General features: G+C 43.9%; 1 protein-coding gene across 13 annotated transcripts in view; it reads right to left on the minus strand.

The window, feature by feature from the left end:
- The window catches only part of LOC137345926 (histone deacetylase 9-like), a 1,063,883-nt gene that overhangs the window by 958,230 nt on the left and 82,866 nt on the right, over nucleotides 1–22,787 (minus strand). For 12 of the 13 annotated variants that reach the window (XR_010968622.1, XR_010968626.1, XM_068009206.1 and 9 more), the window contains one exon: nucleotides 15,950–16,118. Coding sequence is in view for 11 of the 13 variants with exons in the window: in XM_068009206.1 (XP_067865307.1) it covers nucleotides 15,950–15,971 (22 nt within the window). In the remaining 2 variants the exon portion in view is untranslated. Of the gene's footprint in view, nucleotides 1–15,949; nucleotides 16,119–16,285; nucleotides 16,328–22,787 lie in introns of those variants that run through there. The other variant, XM_068009199.1, reaches the window with a different exon arrangement.

Below are 22,787 nucleotides of genomic sequence, written 5' to 3' on the forward strand. Positions count from 1 at the left end.
ATGCCCCTATTCAAGAAAGGAGGGAGGCAGAAAGCAAGAAACTACAGACCAGTTAGCTTAACATCCGTCATTGGGAAAATGCTAGAGTCCATTATTAAGGAAGAAATAGCAGGACATTTAGAAAAACATAATGCAATCAAACAGAGACAACATGGTTTTATGAACAGGAAATCATGTTTGACAAATTTGTTAGAGTTCTTTGAGGATATAACAGAGTGGATAAAGGGGAACCAGTAGATGTAGTGTATTTGGATTTTCAGAAGGCGTTCAATAAGGTGTCACATAAAAGTTATTACACAAAATAGGAGCTCAGGATATTGGGGGTAATGTGTTGACATGGATTGAGGACTGGCTAACACACAGAAGACAGAGAGTCGGGATCAATGGGTCTTTTTCAGGTTGGAAAGCCGTAACTAGTGGAGTACCACAAGGATTGGTCCTAGAGCCTCAACTATTTGCTATCTATATTAATGACTTGGAGGAAGGGATAGAGTGTAGTGTATCCAGATTTGTTTACAATACAAAAATACGTGGGAAGGCATGTTGTGATGAAGACACAAAGAATCTGCAAAAGGATATAGATAGGTTAAGTGAGTGGGCAAAAATTGGCAGATGGTGTTCAATGTGGGAAAGTATGAGGTAATCCACTATGGTCGGAAGAATAAAAAAGCAGATTATTATTTAGATGGAGAAAGCCTACAAAATACTGCAGTACAGAGGGATCTGGGTGTTCTTGTACAGGAAACACAAAAGGTCAGCATGCAGGTGCAACAGGTAATTTGGAAGGCAAATGGAATTTTGGCCTTTATTGCCAGGGGGTTATAGTTTAAAAATAGGGAAGTCTTATTACAACTGTACAGGGTGTTGGTGAGGCCACACCTGGAGTGCTACGTACAGTTTTGGTCCCCGTATTTAAGGAAGGATATAATAGCATTGGAGGCAGTTCAGAAAAGGTTCACTATGCTGATTCCTGTGATGAAGGGGTTGTCTTATCAAGAACAGCTAAACAGGTTAGGCCTTTATTCATTGGAGTTTAGAAGAATTATCTTATTGAAACATATAAGATTCTAAGGGGGCTTGACAGGGTAGATGTTGAGAATATGTTTCCACTGGTGGGGGAATCTCGAACTAGGGGACATAATTACCGAATAAGAGGGCACACATTTAAAACTGAGATGCAAAGGAATTTCATCTCTCAGAGAGTGGTGAATCTCTGGAATTCTCTATCTCAGAGAGTTGTGGAGGCTAGGTCACAAATTGTATTTAAGGAGGAGGTAGATAGATTTTTGAAATCTCATGGAGTTGAGGGTTATGCAGAGCAGGACCAAAAGAGGAGTTGAGACCTGGAACAGATCAGCCATGATCTTATTGAATGGCGGGGCAGGCTCAAGGGGCTGAATAGCCTACTCCTGCTCCTACTTCTTGTGTACTTGTGTTATGTAAATATTCCAAAATCTCTAATGCTCAAATACGGAAAGGCAAACTGGTTAATAAGTCAAATTCACCTTGCGCTTTAATCAGCCTCTACCTCAGTCCAGAGCATACTGGATTGTTCATTATTACCATATAAGTGCATGGCTAAGTGGCGCCTTCGTTTTGAATTGGCTGATAATCGACTATTAATTCCTTGGGCTGAGCAAATGCCCCTAGAATGAACATAATACACCAGGACAAAGAGTCAACATTCTGAGGAACCGTTCTGAATTCCCTACTGTCAAAATGAAGAATCAGAACAAAAAGTGCAATGTCCTAAAAATAAATGCAGAATTCTTAATGGAAAAGAAAAAGCAGAACATAATGGGTTACCTAAAATAAATGTAAAAATGTTTCTTCTTGAATAATGTATTAATGACTACAATGAGTCATGTAGGAGGTTTGTTCTTGCTGGAATAAAGAAAGAAAAGTGAAATGAAACCCTTTTCCTTCAATGTGTGCTTTAATCAACTCATTGTCCAGAAGGCCAGCTTAATACCAGCAGGATTGTTTATTATAGTCTTAATGTGATACACAAGTCTGTGCACAAAATGAAATAATTTAATAAATGGGATAGATTTTTCACCTTTTTGTTGTCACACAAATGAACCAGGACTATTACAGATGTACTTTCAGGATGAACAATAGCTTGACATGAATGACGAATAATGGAAAAGCACAGCAGATTGGTCTGCATTTGAAAGAGAAGGGGGAGAAATTGGGCTGTTAGCACCCACTTTTGGGGGCGCCAAGAGTGTCCTTAGAGCAGCAAAATGGTGTCTGCAGCACTCATGTACACTTCTGGCCTGAATCGCACTGGATGCCATATTGTGCACACATCAGCATGCACAATGGACATCCCACCGGAAATATACAGAGTAGGCAGATCAATCAACGTGCAAAGCTGATTTGCTGCCAACGGTGCCATTTTGGAGCTCAACGCTCAGCCGGTGCCCTCTCTTAAACTCGGACAGCTGAGCACACGTTCAGCAGCAGGAAGGACCTCCGATCAGTGCTATTTAAAGGAACCATCAACTGCAGCTACATAGCTGCCAGACTGGGCTTGCAATAGGTGGTGAGAAAACCAATATGAGTGGAAAACCTACTTGACCTTGTCCTCACCAATCTACCTATCACAGACGCATCTATCTATGACTCTATTGGTAGAAGTGAACTTGTGGAGTCCTTGTGGAGATGAAGTCCCGTCTTCACACTAAGAACACCCTCTATCATGTTCTGTGGCCCTACCACTGTGCTAAATGGGATAGATTTGGAACAGATCTAGAAGCTCAAAACCGGGCATCTATGAGGCGCTGTGAGCCATCTGCAGCAGCAGCAGAATTGTATTTCACCACAATCTGTAACCACATTGCCTGCCTTATCCCCCACTCTATTACCATCAAGCCAGGAGATCAACCCTGGTTCACTGAGGAGTGTAGAAGAGCATGCGTGCGGCAGCACCAGGCACATCTGAAAATGAGGTGCCAACTGGGTGAAGTTACAACACAGGACTATATGCATGCTAAACAGCTGAATCAGCATGCTATAGACAGGGGTATAGCAGTGGATCCAGCACAGCTACAATACTGTCATCTACCCGACAATGTGAAAAATTGCCCAGGCATGTCCTGTCCACAAAAAGCAGGACAAATTCAATCCAGCCAATTACCGCCTCATCAGTCTACTCTGGATCATCAGCAAAGTGATGGAAAATATCGGCGGCAGTGCTATGATGTGGCACTCACTCACCAAAAACCTGCTCACCTGGAGGGGAGCCCAGCACGAAGCATGCTGCTGAGTGCAGGCCTGAGCACAGGGTACAAAATTATGAGAGGATAGCACCACCTAAAGCTAGCTGGCAATACTTAAAGTCAGCCTGCACCTCTGAAAGGGAGGTGCATTGTGGTTGGAGCAAGTGCTCAAAGTGGTTGCAAGAACTGATGAAAGGTCACAGACCTGAAACATTAGCTCTGCTTCTCTCTCCACATATGCTACCTGACCTGCTGAGTATTTCCAGCACTTTCTGTTTTTATTTCAGCCCAGACTGCTGCTGCCCATGCCGTTCAAAGCCGAGCCCACAAGGCCCAGAGCAGCTCGCGGTTGTCCTGCAAGGCCATGTGCAGTCTCCCCCAGTGAAAGTCAGCAGCCTTCCAATGGCTATGCTGCAGCCACTGGGGTAGCACTGCATAGGAGAACAACGACAAGCAAAGGCACATGGAAGAAAGGTGCTCAGGGGATGCACAAGAGTGCTTAGTTGACATTTATGTGGAACATTGGATGGATTCATTGATGAATTTGGTTTGGAATGTTTGTTTTGTGGTGGGTTTTATTTCAGCATTGTGGCCAAAAAGACACTGTGATGGTAAGGTTTGGGACTGTTGGTGAATGGGGTATTGAGGTTGTATTCACAGGTACCACAGTCAGATGAGCAGATCATGGACATCCAGCTGGAAAGGGGATGTCTAGGTTGCCTCCTTACTTCATTCTCTTCCTCCTCTTCTTCCTACTCCTCCTTCTCCTCCTCCTCCTCAGCTGCTCACCATATACCTGGTGGCAAGGGTTGTAGCCTCATGATGATGAGGCAGGACAGCATGCAGCAGACCACCACAAATCATGACACACCCTCTAGCTGGTACTTCTAGGCTCCTCCAGAACAGTCCAGGCAGCGAAAGCATTGTTTAAGCACCCAATGATCTGCTCCAATCACATTTCATGTGGCAGCCAGGCTCTCATTATATACATGCTGCCCATGTGTGCATAGGTCACACACCAGTGGCATGAGCCACATGGTCAGTGGATAACCCTTGTCTCTGAGTAGTCACCCTCTGCTTTGTCATGGTGACTCAAATGCAGATGGTACTGCAGACTGCCACAGAATTCTTTTTTTTAAATTTTTTTCATGAGATCTGGACATCGCTGGCCAGGCCAGCATTTATTGCCCATCCCTAATTCCCCATGAGAAGGTGGTGGTGAGCTGCCTTCTTGAACCGCTGCAGTCCATGTGGGGTAAGTACACCCACAATGCTAATGATGGCATCATGACTGCTACCAGGTTACCCAGCATTGACCAAATGATGCATTGCACATGGTCACACACTTGCTGGATATTAAGGCAGTGAAATCCCTTTCGGTTGTGGTACATCTCAGAATTTACATGCAGCACCCGCAAAGGAACATGCATGTAGTCAATGACACCTTGCACCTTGGGAAAGTCTGTAATGCTGAGGAAACCACATACTCACTCCTCCTGCTTCTCCCTGGCGAGAGAGGATTAAATGTTTTCAGCTCTCTTTACATACAGAGCCTCAGTGATCTCACTTACGCAACGATGGAAGACAAACTGGGAGAGTTGCAAATATCTCCAGCTGCAACCTAGAAGGAGCCACATACATAAATGCTCATGGCCACAGCCACCTTCACAATCATTGACAATAGTGCCTTTGTTCCGCTCTGAGGCTGCAGTTCAGATTTCAGCGAGGTTCTCCTTAGTGAAGCAGAAATGTCTGACATATTGCTCATCACTGAGGTTCAGGTAGCAGAATTTCTTCTTGAACACCCGGGGCAGATATGGCCTCCTGCAGGGAGCCCTTTGCCTGCTCCTCCTACTCCCTCTTCCAGCAGCTTGTCCTGCTCAGTGTCACCTGTGCTCACTCTCCCTGTCATGTTGCAGGCAAAGGGAGATGCACCTACGTCTGGGAGCAAGTAGTCTGAGCTGGACCCTTGAAGTAAGAACCAAGGACTTCAGTAGATGCCACACACTCCCTGTAGACTTCAGCAACTTTAAACTACTCTGGAAACCACCAAACACTTCTACATTTTCAGCAAGAGCTAGGAGAAATCAATCAGCGTCAAATCTTAAAGTATTTTATGATCCTTTGAAATAGCGCTGATGGGTGGTTCTAACTGCTGCCGAACGTGTGTTCAGCCATGCAAGGTTAAGAAAGGACGTTAGTTGGAGCATTCAGGTCAAAAAATGGCACCACTGATTACAAATCAGCATTACGTGCTGACTGACATCACAATTGCGATACTTCCCACACTGCTCCCTGCGCCTATGCTAACACTCTTGCCAAAATGGCATCTGGCATGGCTAGCACTGGAAGTGTGCGTGCATGCCATAGACATCATCGCAGACCCAAAAGAGCACCCATTGTGCGGAAAATACTGGTGCTACACAACCAAAGTTTGCAGCCATTAAGTCCTCTTTATGGCACTTCCATTATCTGTCACACTTCCTCCTTTGTTGCACTTTACCCATCACACTTTGGTCAAAACACCCCTAGTATTATAGAAAGCATGTCCTCTGACTCACCCCATTGGGAAATCTGCAGATTTTTAAAACTGAAGCACGGGAAACTAGTTTATTTTTCAGCAAAGAAATACAGCAGAGAATCAAAGTGAAGGCCCAGTATTTGCTGGACCAAAGTGGCACCTAAACTATCTAAACTCTTGTCTTTATTGGCTGGGGATGATTGAGGTTACACTTTTAAAAAATAAAAAAAGCTTTGTTAAATGATAATATTATCAACATATTTTCCCTTAAATTACCCATGAACATAGAAGTAAAATAAAAATAAGAACAATGGATGATCAGATTATGAACAGTTATTTACAATCTAAAGTTATTTCCAGATCTTCCCACATGAATTGTTACTGTCATTCACACATGTCTTTCCTTAGCTCACCCACTCAAATACAGAATACATTGAGGTCAACCCAACTTTATAGGCTTCACCCTATCCATCCCTATTTCTCATTGACCGGAAGGAATTTTCTTCTTCAAATTAATGTAATTGTATCTCATTCCTATCAATCACATCTTCATTTACTTCTTCTCACAAGCGTACAATTATATTTTTCACAGTGAATGCACTTTGGAAAATAGGGTTCTCCACAAATGTGGGAGATTACTAAATGTGGAAGATTTAGTAAACCTGCATATTATTGAACTTGTGCTAGTTTGGTACTTTATTTTCATTACTAAAAATTCAGCTTTGCATGATTCGATCATACTAAATGGGGCCAACACTTCCAGTGATGCAGAAGAAGCAGTGCTTTATTCATTGGAGCATTCATATCCAGAGCCCTCACTGCCTCCAGTACCCAGAGGCCACATTGCCTTCAGTACCCTTAGACCACATTGCCTACAGTGCCTGGAACTCTCTCTCTATCACAGATTCTATCCCCATTGTTACAGTCAATTGAGGAGGGGTCCCATTTTTCCCTCTCCTTGTTTGACCATAGACAGGTTTAATTCTTTCTTAAAGTGGACATACTGGCCGATTCAGTAGGTGTTTGATCACTTACTTGCTATGATCATAACAGGAACCATTTGGACAGGTTTTCTTGAGTTTAACAAAGAAAGAGGTTAACTTTATTGTACCTAATCTGAACTAATAAAATAATAAACAACGTGCCAACTTTCACTAACCCACACTCCGGAGGTTTACACACACACACACTAATAGGTTACAGAGTGGGGAAAGGTAGATTGGTTGAGTTAGCATCTATAAAAAAGGTTTCCAGTCTGTAAAGTTTGGTGATTAAACTGGCTTCTAGCTGAATGCAGTGGTCCTGAGGCTTATAGTTTGAAGAGGCAGATGACTGGTTTGGTGAGTCTCTTGTAGACAGCGATGCGGATGATTTCCTCCAACGGGGCTTCTGGTTGTAGCTGGAGCGTGCAAAGGTGGTCAGTCAACAGGAGGATTTGAAAGCTTTCAAGTTGGAATGAAGAGAGAAAGAGAGGGACCCCCACTTAGGCTCTAAGTTCATGTCAAAGTCCAGTTGCTTCTGCTCTGTTGCAGCGAAAACACCAGTTTTAAACCATAGATGGAGAGGTGCTTGTCACATGACAGTCACTCAGTCATTCAAACATAGAAGTTAACAGTATTTCTCTGCTTGCTGAGAGAACAAGTAGTTCCTTTAAACTTCCTGGGTCTTGGTTCTTGCTGGAATATTAGCAGACATTTCGTCTCTCTCCTCAATGTCCTTTGCAATGTATGACACAGTATTGCAAACTAGGTGATACCTTTGCTGGCAGCTTGTCTTTTTAAAAATGTTCTTTTTAAATTTCTTCAATAAAAAATGAAGTCAGATTTCCAGACAGTGGGCCAAAGAAAATTAGCATTCAACAAAACACATTGGCATAACATTGTGCACACATTATTTCAAACAGAATGATCAGCTTGTGCCATCCAGAAGCACAGCAGGTGGGGTGGAAGTGCAGGGGGAGTAGAGTTGGGAGAGAATGGTAATAAATCAAACATCATGCAGACATAAATAACGTTATTATTGGATATAAACACTGAAAGATGTAATAAAAATATTATCAGCAGTTTAGTTTTAATGTTGACATTTGTGCATGACTTACTGGACAGGCTGTCCATGATCAACTCATTTGACTGAGATACCAGTAAAAACAACCCCAATTCCCACTCATCAACAGTCCCACGCCTTACCTTCTCTCTTACTGAACATCACAGCATCCACTCAGCCACAATGCAAAAATAAAAGCCAACACAAAATACACATTTCAAACTAAATTTACAAATCAGATGTGCTATATTGCATACAAAAGTCAACTAATCACCCTTGGGCATTCCTTTGGTGCCTATCTTCTGTGTGTCTGTTTGTCCTCATGGTCCAATGCAATGTTACCCCAGTAGCTGCAGCACGAAGGGTGGAAGTCTGCTGAATTCAGATAGTCTTGCAAGAGGACCTTGAGCAGCTCTTGTCCTAGAATGTCCAGTTGCAGACTTCACCACCTTGGCATGAGCAGCAGCAGTTTGAGAGGTCTGACTGACAGGCAACAGCAAGAGCACGGACAGAGTGGCAATGGAGGGAGGATGCAAGCTGTCATCCTGACAGAGAATAATAGACGATAGCTACACAGAGCAATTGTCATTCCCCCAGGGTAGCATCGGAACATTGCAGCAGGAGTAGGCCATTCAGCCCATTGAGCCTGCCCCGCCATTCAATAAGATCATGGCTGATGATCCATTTCAATGCCTTTTTCGCACACGATCTTTATATCCTTTTATGTCATTAGTATTTAGAAATCTGTCAAACCCTGCTTTCAACATACTCCATGACAGAGCTTCCATAGCCCTCTGGGATAGAGAATTCCAAAGATTCACAACCCTCTGAGTAAAGAAATTTCTCCTCATCTCTGTGTTAAGTGGCTTCCCCCTTATTTTGAAATTGTGTCCCCTGGTTCTAGACTCCCCATCCAGGGGAAACATCTCGCCTGCATCTACCCTGTCTATCCCTTTAACTATTTTGTAGGTTTCAATGAGATCACCTCTCATTCTTCAAAACTCTACAGAATATAGGCCCAATTCCCCCAATCTCTCTTCATAGGACAGTCCTGCCATCCTTTGAACAAGTCTGGTGAACCTTTGTTGCACTCCCACTATGGCAATAATATCCTTCCTAAGGTAAGGGAACCAAAACTGCACAGAGTACTCCAGGTGCGTTCAAACCAAGGTTCTATACAATTGAAGCAAGACTTGCCGATTCCTATACTCAAATCCTCTTGCAATAAAGGCTAACGTACCATTAGCCTTCTCAATTGCTTGCTGCACCTGCATGTTGGCTTTGAGTGACCTATTGACAGGCCCCTTTGTACATCTATACTTTCTAATCTCTTACCATTTAAGAAACACTCTGCAGATCTACTCCTCCTACCAAAGTGGATAACCTCACATTTTTCCACATTATATGCCATCTGCCACATTCTTGCCCACTCACCAAGTCTGTCCACATCCCCTTGAAGCCGCTTTGCATCTTCCTCACAACACACATTCCCACCTAGTTTTGTGTCATCTGCGAACGTGGAAATATTACATTTGGTCCCCACATCCAAATCATTGATATATATTGTGAACAGCTGGGGCCCAAGTACTGATCCCTGCGGTATCCCTCTAGTCACAGACTGCCAACGCAAGAATGACCTGTTTATTCCTACTTTCCGCTTTCTGTCTGTTAACCAGTCCTTAATCCATGCTAGTATATTCCCTCCTATCCTATGTGCTTAAATATTGATAACCAACCTCCTGTGGGGGACTTTATTTAAAAGCCTTCTGAAAATCCAAGTATACCAATTCTCCTTTATCAATTCTGTTAGTAACATCCTCGGAAAATGCCAACAGGTTCATCAAACATGATTTCCCATTCATAAATCCATGTTGACTATGCCCAATCAGATCATTATTATCTAAGTGTCCATTTATCACATCCTTTAGAATAGATTCTAGCATTTTTCCAATGACTGTTGTAAGGCAAGCAAGTCTGTAATTCCTTGTTTTCTCTCTCCTTCCCTTCTTAAATTGTGGGGTGACATTTGCAACCTTCCAATCTGCAGGAACCGTTCCAAAGTCTATAGAATTTTGGAAGATGGTCATCAATGCAACCATTATCTCCTTAGCTACCTCTTTCAACACTCTGGGATGTAGAATATCAGGTCCTGGCGACTTATCAACATTCAGCCCCATCAATTTCTCTAATACAACCTTCTTACTAATTTCTTACTAATACTAATTTCCTTCAATTCCTCATTCTCCCTAATCCCTTGGATCTCTAATTCTGGGAGATTTCTTGTACCTTCCTCAGTGAAGACAGGCACTAGTAATCATTTAGCTTTTCTGCCATTTCTCTATTCCCCATTATAAATTCTCCTGACTCTGCCTATAATGGACCTACATTTGTCTTCGCCAAAAGTTTCCTTTTTACGTACCTATAGAATCTTTTACAGTCCGTTATTATGTTTTTTGCTAGCTTACATTCATATTCTATTCACCCTTTCCTTATCAGTTTCTTCGTCCTCCTTTGCTGTATTCTAAAATCCTCCCAATCCTCAGGTTTACCACTATTTCTGGCAACTTTATAGGCCTTTTCTTTTAATCTTATACAACCCTTAACTTCCTTTGTTATCCACGGTCAACTGCCTTTCCTTTTGGGGTTTTTGTGCCTTGAGTTTGCAAGTTCTCCCTGTGTCTGCGTGGGTTTTTCTCCGGGTGCTCCGGTTTCCTCCCACAAGCCAAAAGACTTGCAGGATGATAGGTAAATTGGCCATTATAAATTGTCACTAGTATAGGTAGGTGGTAGGGAAATATAGGGACAGGTGGGGATGTTTGGTAGGAATATGGGATTAGTGTAGGATTAGTATAAATGGGTGGTTGATGGTCGGCACAGACTCGGTGGGCCGAAGGGCCTGTTTCAGTGCTGTATCTCTAATCTAATCTAATTGAAGGAATGTATAGTTGCTCTAAACTATGTAATATTTCTTTAAAGACTATCCATTGCCTATGTACTGTCATACCTTTTAATGTATTTTCACAATCCACCTCAGCCAATTTGACCCTCATACCTTCATAATTACTTTTATTCAAATGTAACAACCTGGCTTCAGATTGAACTACCTCACTTTCAAACATAATGTAAAATTCTATCATATTATGGTCACTCATCCCTAAGGTTCTTTTACAACAACATTATTAATTAACCCTTTCTCATTACATAATACTAGATCTAAAATGGCTAGTTATCTAGTCGGTTCCTCAACATACTGCTCTAGCAAACCATCCCTAACACACTCCAGAAACTCATCCTCCACAGCATTAGTTCTCATTAGGTTTATCCAGTCTATATGCAGATGGAAGTCACCCATGATTACTGTATTACCCATGCTACATGCTTCTCTAATCTCCTGATTAATACCATGCCCACACTCCTACCAATGTTTGCTGCCCCTTGCTGTTTCTTAGATCCATCTAAACAGATTCCATATTTTGTTCTTCTGATCTGAGATCCTCCCTTACTAATGTACTGATCCCATCTCTTATTATCAGCGCAACACCACCTCTTTTTCCTTTTTATCTGTCCTTCCTAAATGTCGAGTGTCCTTGAATATTCAGTTCCTAGTCTTGGTCACCCTGTAGCCATGTTTCCGCAATGGCAACTAGATCATATCCATTTTCCTCTATTTGGACCTTTAAATCATCAACCTTGTTGCGAATGCTGCGTGTATTACAGTAGAATGCCCTTAACTTTGCCTTCTTGACATTATTCTGCATTCTAAGCCTAGTTGATGCTCGCCTTTGTTTCACCTGCCTACTAATGTCACTTGCTACTTTATTATCTCCTGTTACCAACTTTATTTCCTTCCAATTTGAGCTACCCTTCAGGTTCCCATCCCCCTGACAAGCTAGTTTAAACCCTCCCCAACAGCACCAGCAAATCTCCCAGCGAGGATGTTAGTTCCGGTCCTGTTAAGGTGTAGCCCGTCCATCTTGTACAGGTCCCACCTGCCCCAGAACCAGTCCCAATGTCTCAGAAATCTGATACCCTCCCTCCTACACCAATTCTCCAGCCACGTATTCAATCGATCAATCCTCCTATTCCTATGCTCACTAGCACGTGGCATTGGGAGTAATCCTGAGATTACTGCTCTTGAGGTCCTGCTTTTTAATTTCCTTCCCAAAATTTGCTTTCAGGACCTCATCCCTCTTCCAATGTGGACCACGATCTCTGGCTGTTCACCCTCCCCCAGAAGGATGTCCTACAGCCGCTCCGTGACATCCTTGACCCTGGCACCAGGGAGGCAACATACCATCCTGGAGTCACGTTTACTACCACAGAAAAGCCTGTTTGATCCCCTGACTATTGAATTCCCTCTCACTATTGTTCTTCCACTCTCCTTCCTTCCCTCCTGTGCAGCTTGCCTGATTCTCTTAGACTGCCTGGCAGTCACCCATTCTCTCTCTGCCTGCATGCTCCTAACCTGTGGTGTGACCACCTCCCTAAATGTGCTATCCATGTAGTCCTCTGCCTCGTGGATGCACAACAGTGACTCCAGCAGCTGCTTGAGCTCCAAAACCCAGAGCTCAAGCTTCTCCAGCCGGTGACACTTCCTGCAGATGTGTTCGTCTAAGACACGTGGTGCGTCCATGACTTCCCACATACTGCGGGACGTACATTCCATTTGCCCAAGCTGACCTGCCATACCATAACTTTAAAAACTTTTTGTTACAATAAGAAGTAGAATAACTTACCAGTTACTCACCAATCAGCTTCTTCCCTGTACCGAAGAGAGAGGCAGCTACTGGAGGCTGAGAAAAGGTAGAAGAAAGAAGGAAAAGAGCCCCTCCCTCACCACCAAACTCTCTGTGCACTCAAAGCAGCTCTCAGGGGCACCTCAGCAATCTTAGCAAGGTATTGGAGGACAGATTCCAGGACTGCTGTGCCACTCTGGAGAGGATGGTCTCCTAGCTCTGCACAAAGCCCTGTGCCAAGTTGGTGCCAGATACCTTCATGCTCCTTGATATTAATTTCTGGCTTACTGGTATGCTGTCAATGCATCAAGCATTTCATTGTGCATACCCATCAGCCTTCTTCTGAGGCTACCCCTTTGAAGTCCTCATCTGAAACCTCTGCAGCAGAACTCATGTGTAACCTCGTCCTCCAGTGAGTCAGCACCTTCACTCCTCTTGTCTCCTGCCTTGGTTGCAGGCCCATCATGCTTGGGTTTCACCAAGTGAAGATCCTGCCTCTAAGCTGTTCTCTGAAATATGCGCAATGTCACTATCTGAGATGGTGGCTACGAGTGTGAGAATGAGTGACTGTGTTCCTTCTTCATCACTGCCTTCCTGCTCTTCCACCTCTTGCTGTTCTACCACTGCCTGGCTAGGTTGCAGTTCTTGGGTATCTGAAAGGAGAAAGGCACAAGGTAGGGTTGTAGTGAGGAGAAGGCAATGGTGGTGGGGGAGCGGGGGGAGGATGAGCGGATGCGAAAACATGAGATGCATGTTTAAACTTTCTATAGCTTGTAAATCAGGAGGGATTGTGGGATTAAAGGAAAGTGGGATGTGAGAAGGATGATTTGGTCTGAGCATATCGTCATCCATGATGGTTTCATCCACACCGCTGGCCATGGCATCAGTCATAGATGCCGCAATGATGGAGAGCATGGTCTCCTCCATTGGGGTAAGAACATGTAGCTGTGCCTGTCCCCTTTCATTAGACACTGCTGCCTCCCGTTACACACCACTTTATCCTGCAAGAAGGAGGGAAGTGTGTCATTGAGTGTGATGCAATGTGTTTGGGTGATATGTCTGTCATGATTGAATAGCTGGCAGTGTGTGCTAGCTGTAAGACTTACAACAGTGTTAATTGTGTGAGGGTGAAGTGAAGTTATGAACATTAAGTATGAGTAGTGATTGATAGAGATTATTGGTAGGTGAATGATGGGGGCGGGGGGGGGGGGGGGGCGGTGGTACATTGAGAAGAATGTGAGGCTGGTCGGGCAGTTGGTGGGATTTGGCATTTGAAATTGAATTCACTGACCTTGATCACTCTTGTGAGGTAATTGAACTTTTTACGACACTGCATCCAAGTCATCGGGGTCAGATTCCTGGCTTTGGCTGCCACTGTTATCTGGTCCCACTGCCTTCGCAATTTTGGGCTAGAGGGCCTCCTGGCCCCCTGTGGATAGATGATGACATGTCAGTGCAGCATCGGAAAATCTTGAAGACCGCTTTATTCAATGTTGTGCCATACTTGAGTCTTTTCCAGACCACACTCACTTTTAGAATGACTTCCTCTTTAAGAGATGCCAGCTGACTTTAAGTGGTGCTGGCCTCTCATGATTTTGTGCCCCCTGCCCAGATGTGCAGCCACTCAGCAATGCTCTTGGTGCTGTCTGCACCCTTCGACCATTTAAATAAACAGGCAGCACAAAGTTTACATGCTGCTGCATTAGAAGCAATGGCGCTGGTTAATTGTGCATCACAATCCCTGCTCCCTTTACAGGGTTATCGAATTTTGCGGCCTTTGTTCCCTGTAGTGCGAGGAGCAAAACTTTAGATCAAATGCATCACCACCTGAAGCAGTTCTGTAATGTAAAAGCATCTGTGTTATTTTGCTGCTCATTTGTAACAAGTACACACCTCTGGGAGAGCTGAAGTGATTCCTAAGAGTGAAGCCATTTTTTTCATCCACAATCAGACATCACGCTAATCCAACCACCATTGAAAGAAGAGGGTATTTGTCACTGACAATCATAAAAATATGAAACACAAAAGGACAACACTGACAAGCCAGTATTTATTGTCCCTCCCTAGTTGCCCTGAGAACATTGTGTGTCACATGTAGACCATACCAGGTAGGAGTAGCAGGTTCTCTTTGAATGACATGAGTGAACTTGTGTGTTTTAAAACGATCCAACAGCTTTCAATAATTACTTTACTCGTGCTAGCCAGAAGTTACAGGATATTTTTCAGTTCAATTTCAGAACTTGCCACAGTGGGATTTGAATCCAGGACCTTAACCATTAGACTACCATAAGTTCATCAATATTAATTGGAGTAAACATGATTATATCACCTTGTTGCGAGTCACACCATCTTCTTACTTCTTGTTAATAAATTTGGTGAAATCAATGGACAAATATTTTAACAGACAGTGACATTTTGGACAGCTGCTCTCTGATTAAAGTCCCAAATCAATACAGAACTCATTTCTCACTTCTGAATATTTATAAATTTGTGAGACTCTGTTGAACATCCTTAAACATGTACAATGATGGACGCTTATCAAGATCAGTTACTAAGTGTATACCCTCTTGTAAATAAAAGAGAGAAAGCATGATCTCTACATACAATTCATTTGCAATACTACAATCCCTGTACATCATGGATACTTGCTGCATGTCTGGACTGAAGTTTAAAACTTAAAAGATCATATAAATGCATTAATGACTTCTACAACAGCATCACTTCCACTGAAAATACATTCACAAAAAACTTCAACATACTCAATTTTAATTTTTTTGTACACTTGCACAGCGTGGAGTCATGTGGCACACTCCTCATTCTCTACTTGCAATAAAGGCACTACCTGGTGTATTTCTGAACTTAATGGGAGTGTTGCCAAATCAAATCATTAGCAGCGAATGAATAAGTAATTTCTCACCATCAGTGAAATAAAATCAGATATACATGTGAAAGTAAAAGATACAAATTTCCTATACATCCCAATGGTGCATAAGTAAATTGTAATTAAGTCTCAGTTTGTTCAGCAGTAGTTAAGTCTCATATTAACATCCAGTCACATAAAAGTCTTTTTACTAGCAACTATTTGTCCATCTGACCTAATTTACTGTGGAAACTCAACAAAATTTTGATGTACAATGATCATTTCTCATGCAATGACTTTTCTATTGTATGAAGCTATATGTTCCTTTTTGCTTCAAACTGGGAATACGATACCACTGTCTGTATCCAATATGTCAAGTATCTTATCCCACCAAGATTCTCGGAAAGATACTGCCAGATCCCAAACTAGCAAAGCAAAACAAACACCTGTCAAATAAAAACTTCAATATGTAAACCATCAAGTAAATGACTTAAAACCTATCAGCGGATTTAAAACTCAATTCAACACAGCAAAGCAAGAGAATTGTAAAGGTTCCACCACTCACCTGGATGTATTGGAGAACTCATGATTCGGTGGTGGTTGAGTCAGCGGTTTCTTATGCAACAGATCACAGAGACAGAGTTGGCAGCGGTGTCTGCAAAACCAGAAGCTTGGAGACTCGCCCTTTTACTAATGGTTGCATTTAGCACAATATGACAAAAGCAAAGAGGACCCTAAAAGGAAAATGGAAAGGAAATTTCATATGAACAATCTTACTTTATAAAAAGATTTTTAAATAAGAATTTCTTTCAATATTGTAAATTGGCTAACTGTACACCAATTGAGTTCAAAGGCAATTTTTTTCAATGATCTCAGTGCAAAGCCACTACTCTTGAATTACATTTTACTGCAATTCTTCAATGTCTGTTTGTATGTGGAGTGCTACTGAAATGAACCAAGAACGGAAAGGATTTTTTTTCAATACTGTAATCTTTGGGATTACAACACTTGTTAAAAACAAAAGTCATTTTCATTCCATAACTAAGTGCGTATCTGAGAGAGGCATTCTATTAGCTTTGGTACTCATAAATGTACAAAGCTGTAAATATAGCATGATATTTAGGCTCGATTGTAATCTCTGTAACTACAAGATTTCAAAAGAGTCCAAGTAAAATTACCCACTTCCTCCACGGAAATTACATTTGAGCAGATCAGTTCGTCTTTTCTTGCTTGCTTTTTTCTAACTAATTTATCAGTTAACAAAAAACAAATAACAATTTGGATGAATCATTCATCATCGCACGAGGTGAAGTTAGGTCAGCCAATCAAGAGGCACTAACAGTCATCCTTTAAATCCATTAACTATTAAAATATCAAGCACATTTATAGTCCACATCCTGCAAAAAAAAACTGTGCATTCAACAGAATTAACAATTAAGAAAATATTTAGTCTGAGACCATTAGCTACAGTTCAGGTTTAGGCCAGGTAGAATCCTATTTACATTATATGACTACTGACTGACAGAACTTTAACTCTTCCTGTTAGGAGACAGCTCTACACATACCTGAATGGTCATAGGCAGAGCCGTCTCCCAGAAGTTAGGGGCTAAAAATTTATCTGCCCAGGCTTTGGGTGTGATTTATGACCCCAGGCCAGTTCCCTTTGAAGTAGGCTGCACATAAATGGGCTGCCTCCCCATCTGCACAATTGTAGCATGGGGCTGAGCATTTGCCACGCTGCTATCTGGCTGCACAGTGGGGGGACTAACAGCATGTGAGGCTACCACGTTGTGCAGCTAGCCTCCAGCTCTTAAAGACAGCCTGATCCTTTGAAAGGGAAGCTGCACCACTGAACAAAAGTATGACAATGATTGATTTTGGGAGAGTGAAGAACTGCAGAAATGGCATAATGTACAAGGGAGAGGGCTCCCAGATTTTCTGATGCTACCTTGGAGGCATTAGTTAGCTAGGTGGAGTCCAGGAGGGAGGTCGTATTTCCCCAACAGATTAGGAGGCCCTCATGCAGCAGCCTCCGAAGGGAGAGGGAAAATGTGACCAGGCAAATGAATGCCAGAAATCTGTCCCTGATGACATGGCAGCAGCACCACAAGAAGTTTAATAACCTCACACGGGGGTCAAGATCAATGAATGCATCTCAAATGTCATCTGCTACCCACCACATCATAAACATCTCACGTTACTCAATGCATCACACTCCCATCACTCACCCAGCAGCACTCACTAACTCATGCCTAACATTAAGATACTCCACTTCACCCTTGCACACTTTCCAATGATGCCAGCCTCCCATCCAGCTCTCGCTGCTTTCACATCCCTCCAGCTATTCAATTATGGCAGGGGAACATCACCCAAACACAGTGCAACACAAGCACTGACATTCTGCCCTCTCACTTCAGGAGAAGGTGGCAAACAACATCAGGGAGACCCAGCAAACTGGCAGGAGCTGGCATGACTGCATCCTCTCAGCCCCCACACGGAGATGGTGCTTGGAATCATTGATCCGGCAGCAACAGAGCCTGTGGCATCAGGCGCCACCAAGGCCATGCAAACTGATGGTAATTAACTATCTTATGCCCTTCTCAACTCCCTCTTCAGCCTCATCCTGAGATATGTCATCAAGTGAAAGCTGCAGGTATTGTGACCTTGAACCTCCTGCTTTCCTCTCCTCTACCTTCCCTAACCCCAATCACCAATCCTCCCTTTCTGCTTTTTTTCCTTGCAGATTCCCAAGAACTGTCACCAGGAGAGTGCAGCAGGATGAAGAGGAAGAGCAAACCCACGACATTGATGAGGAGGCACCATCAACTGATCTGACACATGCAACCACTAGCTCAGACACTGGCAATGCATGTACCTTAGAGGCGAGCACAGAGTCAAGATCTGCACATGGTTCCCACTGGGCAAGAATGGGCAGCAGCCAGACCAAGGGGAAATGGAAATTCATGTGCAAACTTCCAGAGGGCGAGGTTGCAGACAAGTTCTGCTGTAAGAAACTCAGATGTGGACTTTGATGGAGCAGTGTAAAATGCTGCCTCCCCATCTGCACGATTATAGCGTGCGGCCGAGCGTTTGCCGTGCTGTTGGCTGGCTGGCTGGCAATACTGTGGGGGGATTAACAGCGTGTGAGTCTAGCACATTGTGCAGCTAGCCTCCAGCTCTTAAAGACAGCCTGATCCTTTTAAAGGGAAGCTGCACCACTGAAAAAAATGATGCCAATTATTGATTTTGGGAGAGTGAAGAACCGCAGAAATGGCGCTATGTCCAAAGGAGAGGGCTTCCAGATTTTCTGATGCTGCCTTGGAGGCACTAGTTACCCAGGTGAAAAATGTTGAAGATGATGCACACTGAGATGCTGGCACATCGGCAAGCCTGTCAAACAGCCTTCTGTCACTGTCAAGAAGCATGGAGGGGTCCAGTTCCAACATAGCAGAGGGTATCCTTTCCACTGTGGAAGTGGTGGCAGGCTCCATGGCTGGAATGACTCTTTTTGGCTGGATAGCTCTTTTTCAGCTGGCACACACACACTGGGCTGAATGGCCTTCTTCTGTGCCATATATTTTCAATGTTTCACCAGCCGTGATGGAGCTTCGTGGCCGCTGTCTCAGCTTTCACTGCAGCATCTGCACCTATAAGACAGGCACTAAGGGATTGCACAAGGGTGAATGGCTCATATTTGTTCATATAATTGGATGTGTTGCAGGATAAAGATGTTACGTGAAGGTTTTTGTTGATGGCTAAGGGAACGCTGTGATGGGGCGTCTGGGTTGGATGTGGCAGTTGGAAATGGTGGGTCCGTGTTGGTCTGGGGAAGTTTTGTCTCTGCGGAAGTGAAGCCTCATAATACGCTCTCTGACAGCCCATTCAGATGCAAGGGATCCAGGATGCTTCCTCCTGTTTCCCCTCCTCCTTCTCTTCCTCCGACTCCTCCTAAGATGATTACCAGATCCCTGGAAGTAATAGTTGCACCCTCATAATGGCAAGGTTGTGGAGGACACAGCAGACCATCACAAACTTAAAGACCCTTTCTGAACTGTACTTGCAGTGCTTCCCTTGAGCAGTCAAGGTAATGGAAACATTGTTCGAGGAGGCTGATTGCCTGCTCCACTCTGCTGTGAGTAATTCCGTGGCTCATACTAAAGGCTCATTCTCCTCGCATGGTTGGATGGTGGAAGGGGATCATCAGCTAAGTGTAGAGAGGTTAGCATTTGTCGCCAAGCAGCCAGCCACTGGTTCTTCCAGGGAGGGCCGAAGATGGTGGGTAGGGATGACTGGCACAGAATAATTCCATCGTTACTGTGCCAGGTTGCGGGCGTTCACTGAAAGGAAGTTCTTGGTGTGTTCACGCATCAAATGCACATTTATCAAATTGAAGACCTTCTACATCTCCCCGCTGACATTAAGGACCCGCAGAGCCACGTGGGTGCTGTCGATGGTGCCATTCACTATCAGGAATCCCGGCGAAGCCATGTGCTCATTCATCCTGTTTGCCCTTCCTGAACAAGAAAATGATGAAATCCCCTTGTCTGGCATATATGGCCTCTATCACCTCCCAGATGCTGCAGTGGATGACATACTAGGAAATGTTTGCAATGTTTCCAGTTCCCACCTGGAAGGAGCTGGAGGCATAAAGGTTGAGGGCGACGCAGACCTTGATGGCCACCAGCAAGGCCATCCCTGCCCTGGTGCGAGGCTCCTATTTGGGTTGCAGAAGGTGGAACAGCTCAGTGACCATCTCCTTGTTGAATCTGAGTCACCCTCCTGGGTCAGATGGAGGTAAGATAACTGTTCTCTGAAAACACTGGACCTTCTGTGAAGAGCACTCCTCCTCCTCTCACCTCACAGGTCTTCCCCTCTCTGCATCCTCCTCTCCATATCCTGGTTATGTTGTAGACCAAGATGCACTGTAACAACTGCCCCTATACCTGGGTTAGGATTTCATTCTTGACTGTAACTATCCACTGACAAAAAGCACCTCCAAAAGCCCAACACAGTGCTTCCACAAGCTCAGCCTAAATAAGCTAAAGTAAGTCAAAAGCATATTGCCTGCAACTTGTTGAGTGGCCTTTTAAATAGTCCTGGTTCAGGGCTCAACTAGCAGCAGACCACCTGATCTTTGGTGTGTAATGTACAAATTCGTTGCTTGGACCTGCATCGTCCGAATTTGGTAGTCTGGCATCAGATCAGCCAGTTGGGCTGTGTGACATCAGGATACCATTGATGTACAACATTCCAGTGCCCGCTGGGGATGTACACACAGGTGTCCTTTTCACAATAGAGTGCCATACGGGCCACACAGGAAGCAGCTGGCAGTGGAACGCACTCCAGAAAATTGGTGCTAGACCTCTGTAATGCTGGAGGCAGTGTCACGGAGCTGCATTTATCACCCAGAAATTTAAATGTTGGGGAGAGTAGAACTTGCAATGGCTTCTCTTCCAACTCCCACACTGTTAACTCTTATGTCCCCAAGGATCGATCCTTGGCCCCCTCCTATTTCTCATCTATATGCTACCCCTCAGCGACATCAATCCAAAATAGATGCCATTAGTATGTACGCTGACAAGACCCAGCTCTATCTCACCACCACCTCTCCCAACTCCTCCACTAAATTACCAGACTGCTCATTCGACCTCCAATACTGGGTGAGCAGAAATTTCCTTCAATTAAATATTGGGAATACTGAAGCTATAGTTTTCAGTCCCTGCTCCAAACTTGATTCCCTAGCTACCAACTCCATCCCTCTATGTGGAACAGAGAAAATGGCACTGCTGACATGTGGTTATCCCTAGAAAAATACAATGCAATGAGTATTGTGCTGATTATATAAACAAATGATCAACAATATATTTCCCTTGTTGTTGTTGGGTTTTAAAGCCAGATAAATAGCAATGGTCTTTTTTTTTTTAACTTTGAAAGTTTAATTTTGTCCCTTACTTTTGACTTAACATACTCCCAACAACATCTTCTTCAAGCTCCATTGCTCACATGTGGTTTAGTGAATTGACCTGAAAATCTATATCCTAGCCTTCAATCCCACTGTGCTCTTTCCCCACCCCCATCCCAGCAATCAGCTTCAGCTGACTGATCTGCACAAACCCTCCACTCCTTTAACAATAAGTTAGTCATCAGTTCTCATTTCCATCACAGTGGTTTCACCTTTAGTCACAGGGGTTGTTCTCCTTAGAATAAAGGAGATTGAGGGGAGATTTAATAGAAATAAAAACAAGAAATGCTGGAATCACTCAGCAGGTCTGGCAGCATCTGTGGAAAGAGAAGCAAAGTTAACGTTTCGGGTCAGTGACCCTTCTTCGGAACTGACAAATATTAGAAAAGTCACAGATTATAAGCAAGTGAGGTGGGGGTGGGGCAAGAGATAACAAAGGAGAAGGTGTAGATTGGACCAGGCCACATAGCTGACCAAAAGGTCACGGAGCAAAGGCAAACAATATGTTAATGGTGTGTTGAAAGACAAAGCATTAGTACAGATTAGGTGTAAATACACTGAATATTCAACAGCAGCAAGTGCAAACCTGAAAAAAACAGTGGGTAAGCAAACTGAACAAACTAAGATGAAAATGAAATAAATGCAAAAAAAGGATTGTAAAAAATGTAAAAAAGAATGTAAAAACAAGGAAGAAAAAATAACTAAAAATGAAAGTAAAATGGGGGGCTGTCATGCTCTGAAATTATTGAACTCAATCTTCAGTCCTGCAGGCTGTTGTGTGCCTAATCGGTAGATGAGATGCTGTTCCTCGAGCTTGCATTGATGTTCACTGGAACACTGCAGCAATCCCAGGACAGAGATGTGAGCATGAGAGCAGGGGGGAGTGTTGAAATGGCAAGCAACCGGAAGCTCAGGGTCCTGCTTGCGGACTGAGCGGAGATGTTCCGCAAAGCGGTCACCCAGTCTGCGCTTGGTCTCCCCAATGTAGAGGAGACCACACTGTGAGCAGCGAATACAGTATACTACATTGAAAGAAGTACAAGTAAATCGCTGCTTCACCTGAAAGGAGTGTTTGGGGCCTGGGATAGTGAGGAGAGAGGAGGTAAATGGGCACCTCCTGCGATTGCAGGGGAAGGTGCCCTGGGACGGGGACGAGGTGGTGGGGGTAATGGAGGAGTGGACCAGGGTGTCGCGGAGGGAACGATCCCTTCGGAATGCTGACAGGGGAAGGGAGGGGAAGATGCGACTGGTAGTGGCATCACGCTGGAGGTGGCGAAAATGGCGGAGGATGATCCTTTGGATATGGTGGCTGGTGGGATGAAAAGTGAGGACAAGGGGAACCCTGTCACGGTTCTGGGAGGGAGGGGAAGGGGTGAGGGCAGAGGTGCAGGGAATGGGTCGGACACGGTTGAGGGCCCTGTCAACCACAGTGGGGGGAAAT

This window comes from Heterodontus francisci, chromosome 2, assembly GCF_036365525.1.
Source record: "Heterodontus francisci isolate sHetFra1 chromosome 2, sHetFra1.hap1, whole genome shotgun sequence".
NCBI classification, from domain to species: Eukaryota; Metazoa; Chordata; class Chondrichthyes; order Heterodontiformes; family Heterodontidae; genus Heterodontus; species Heterodontus francisci.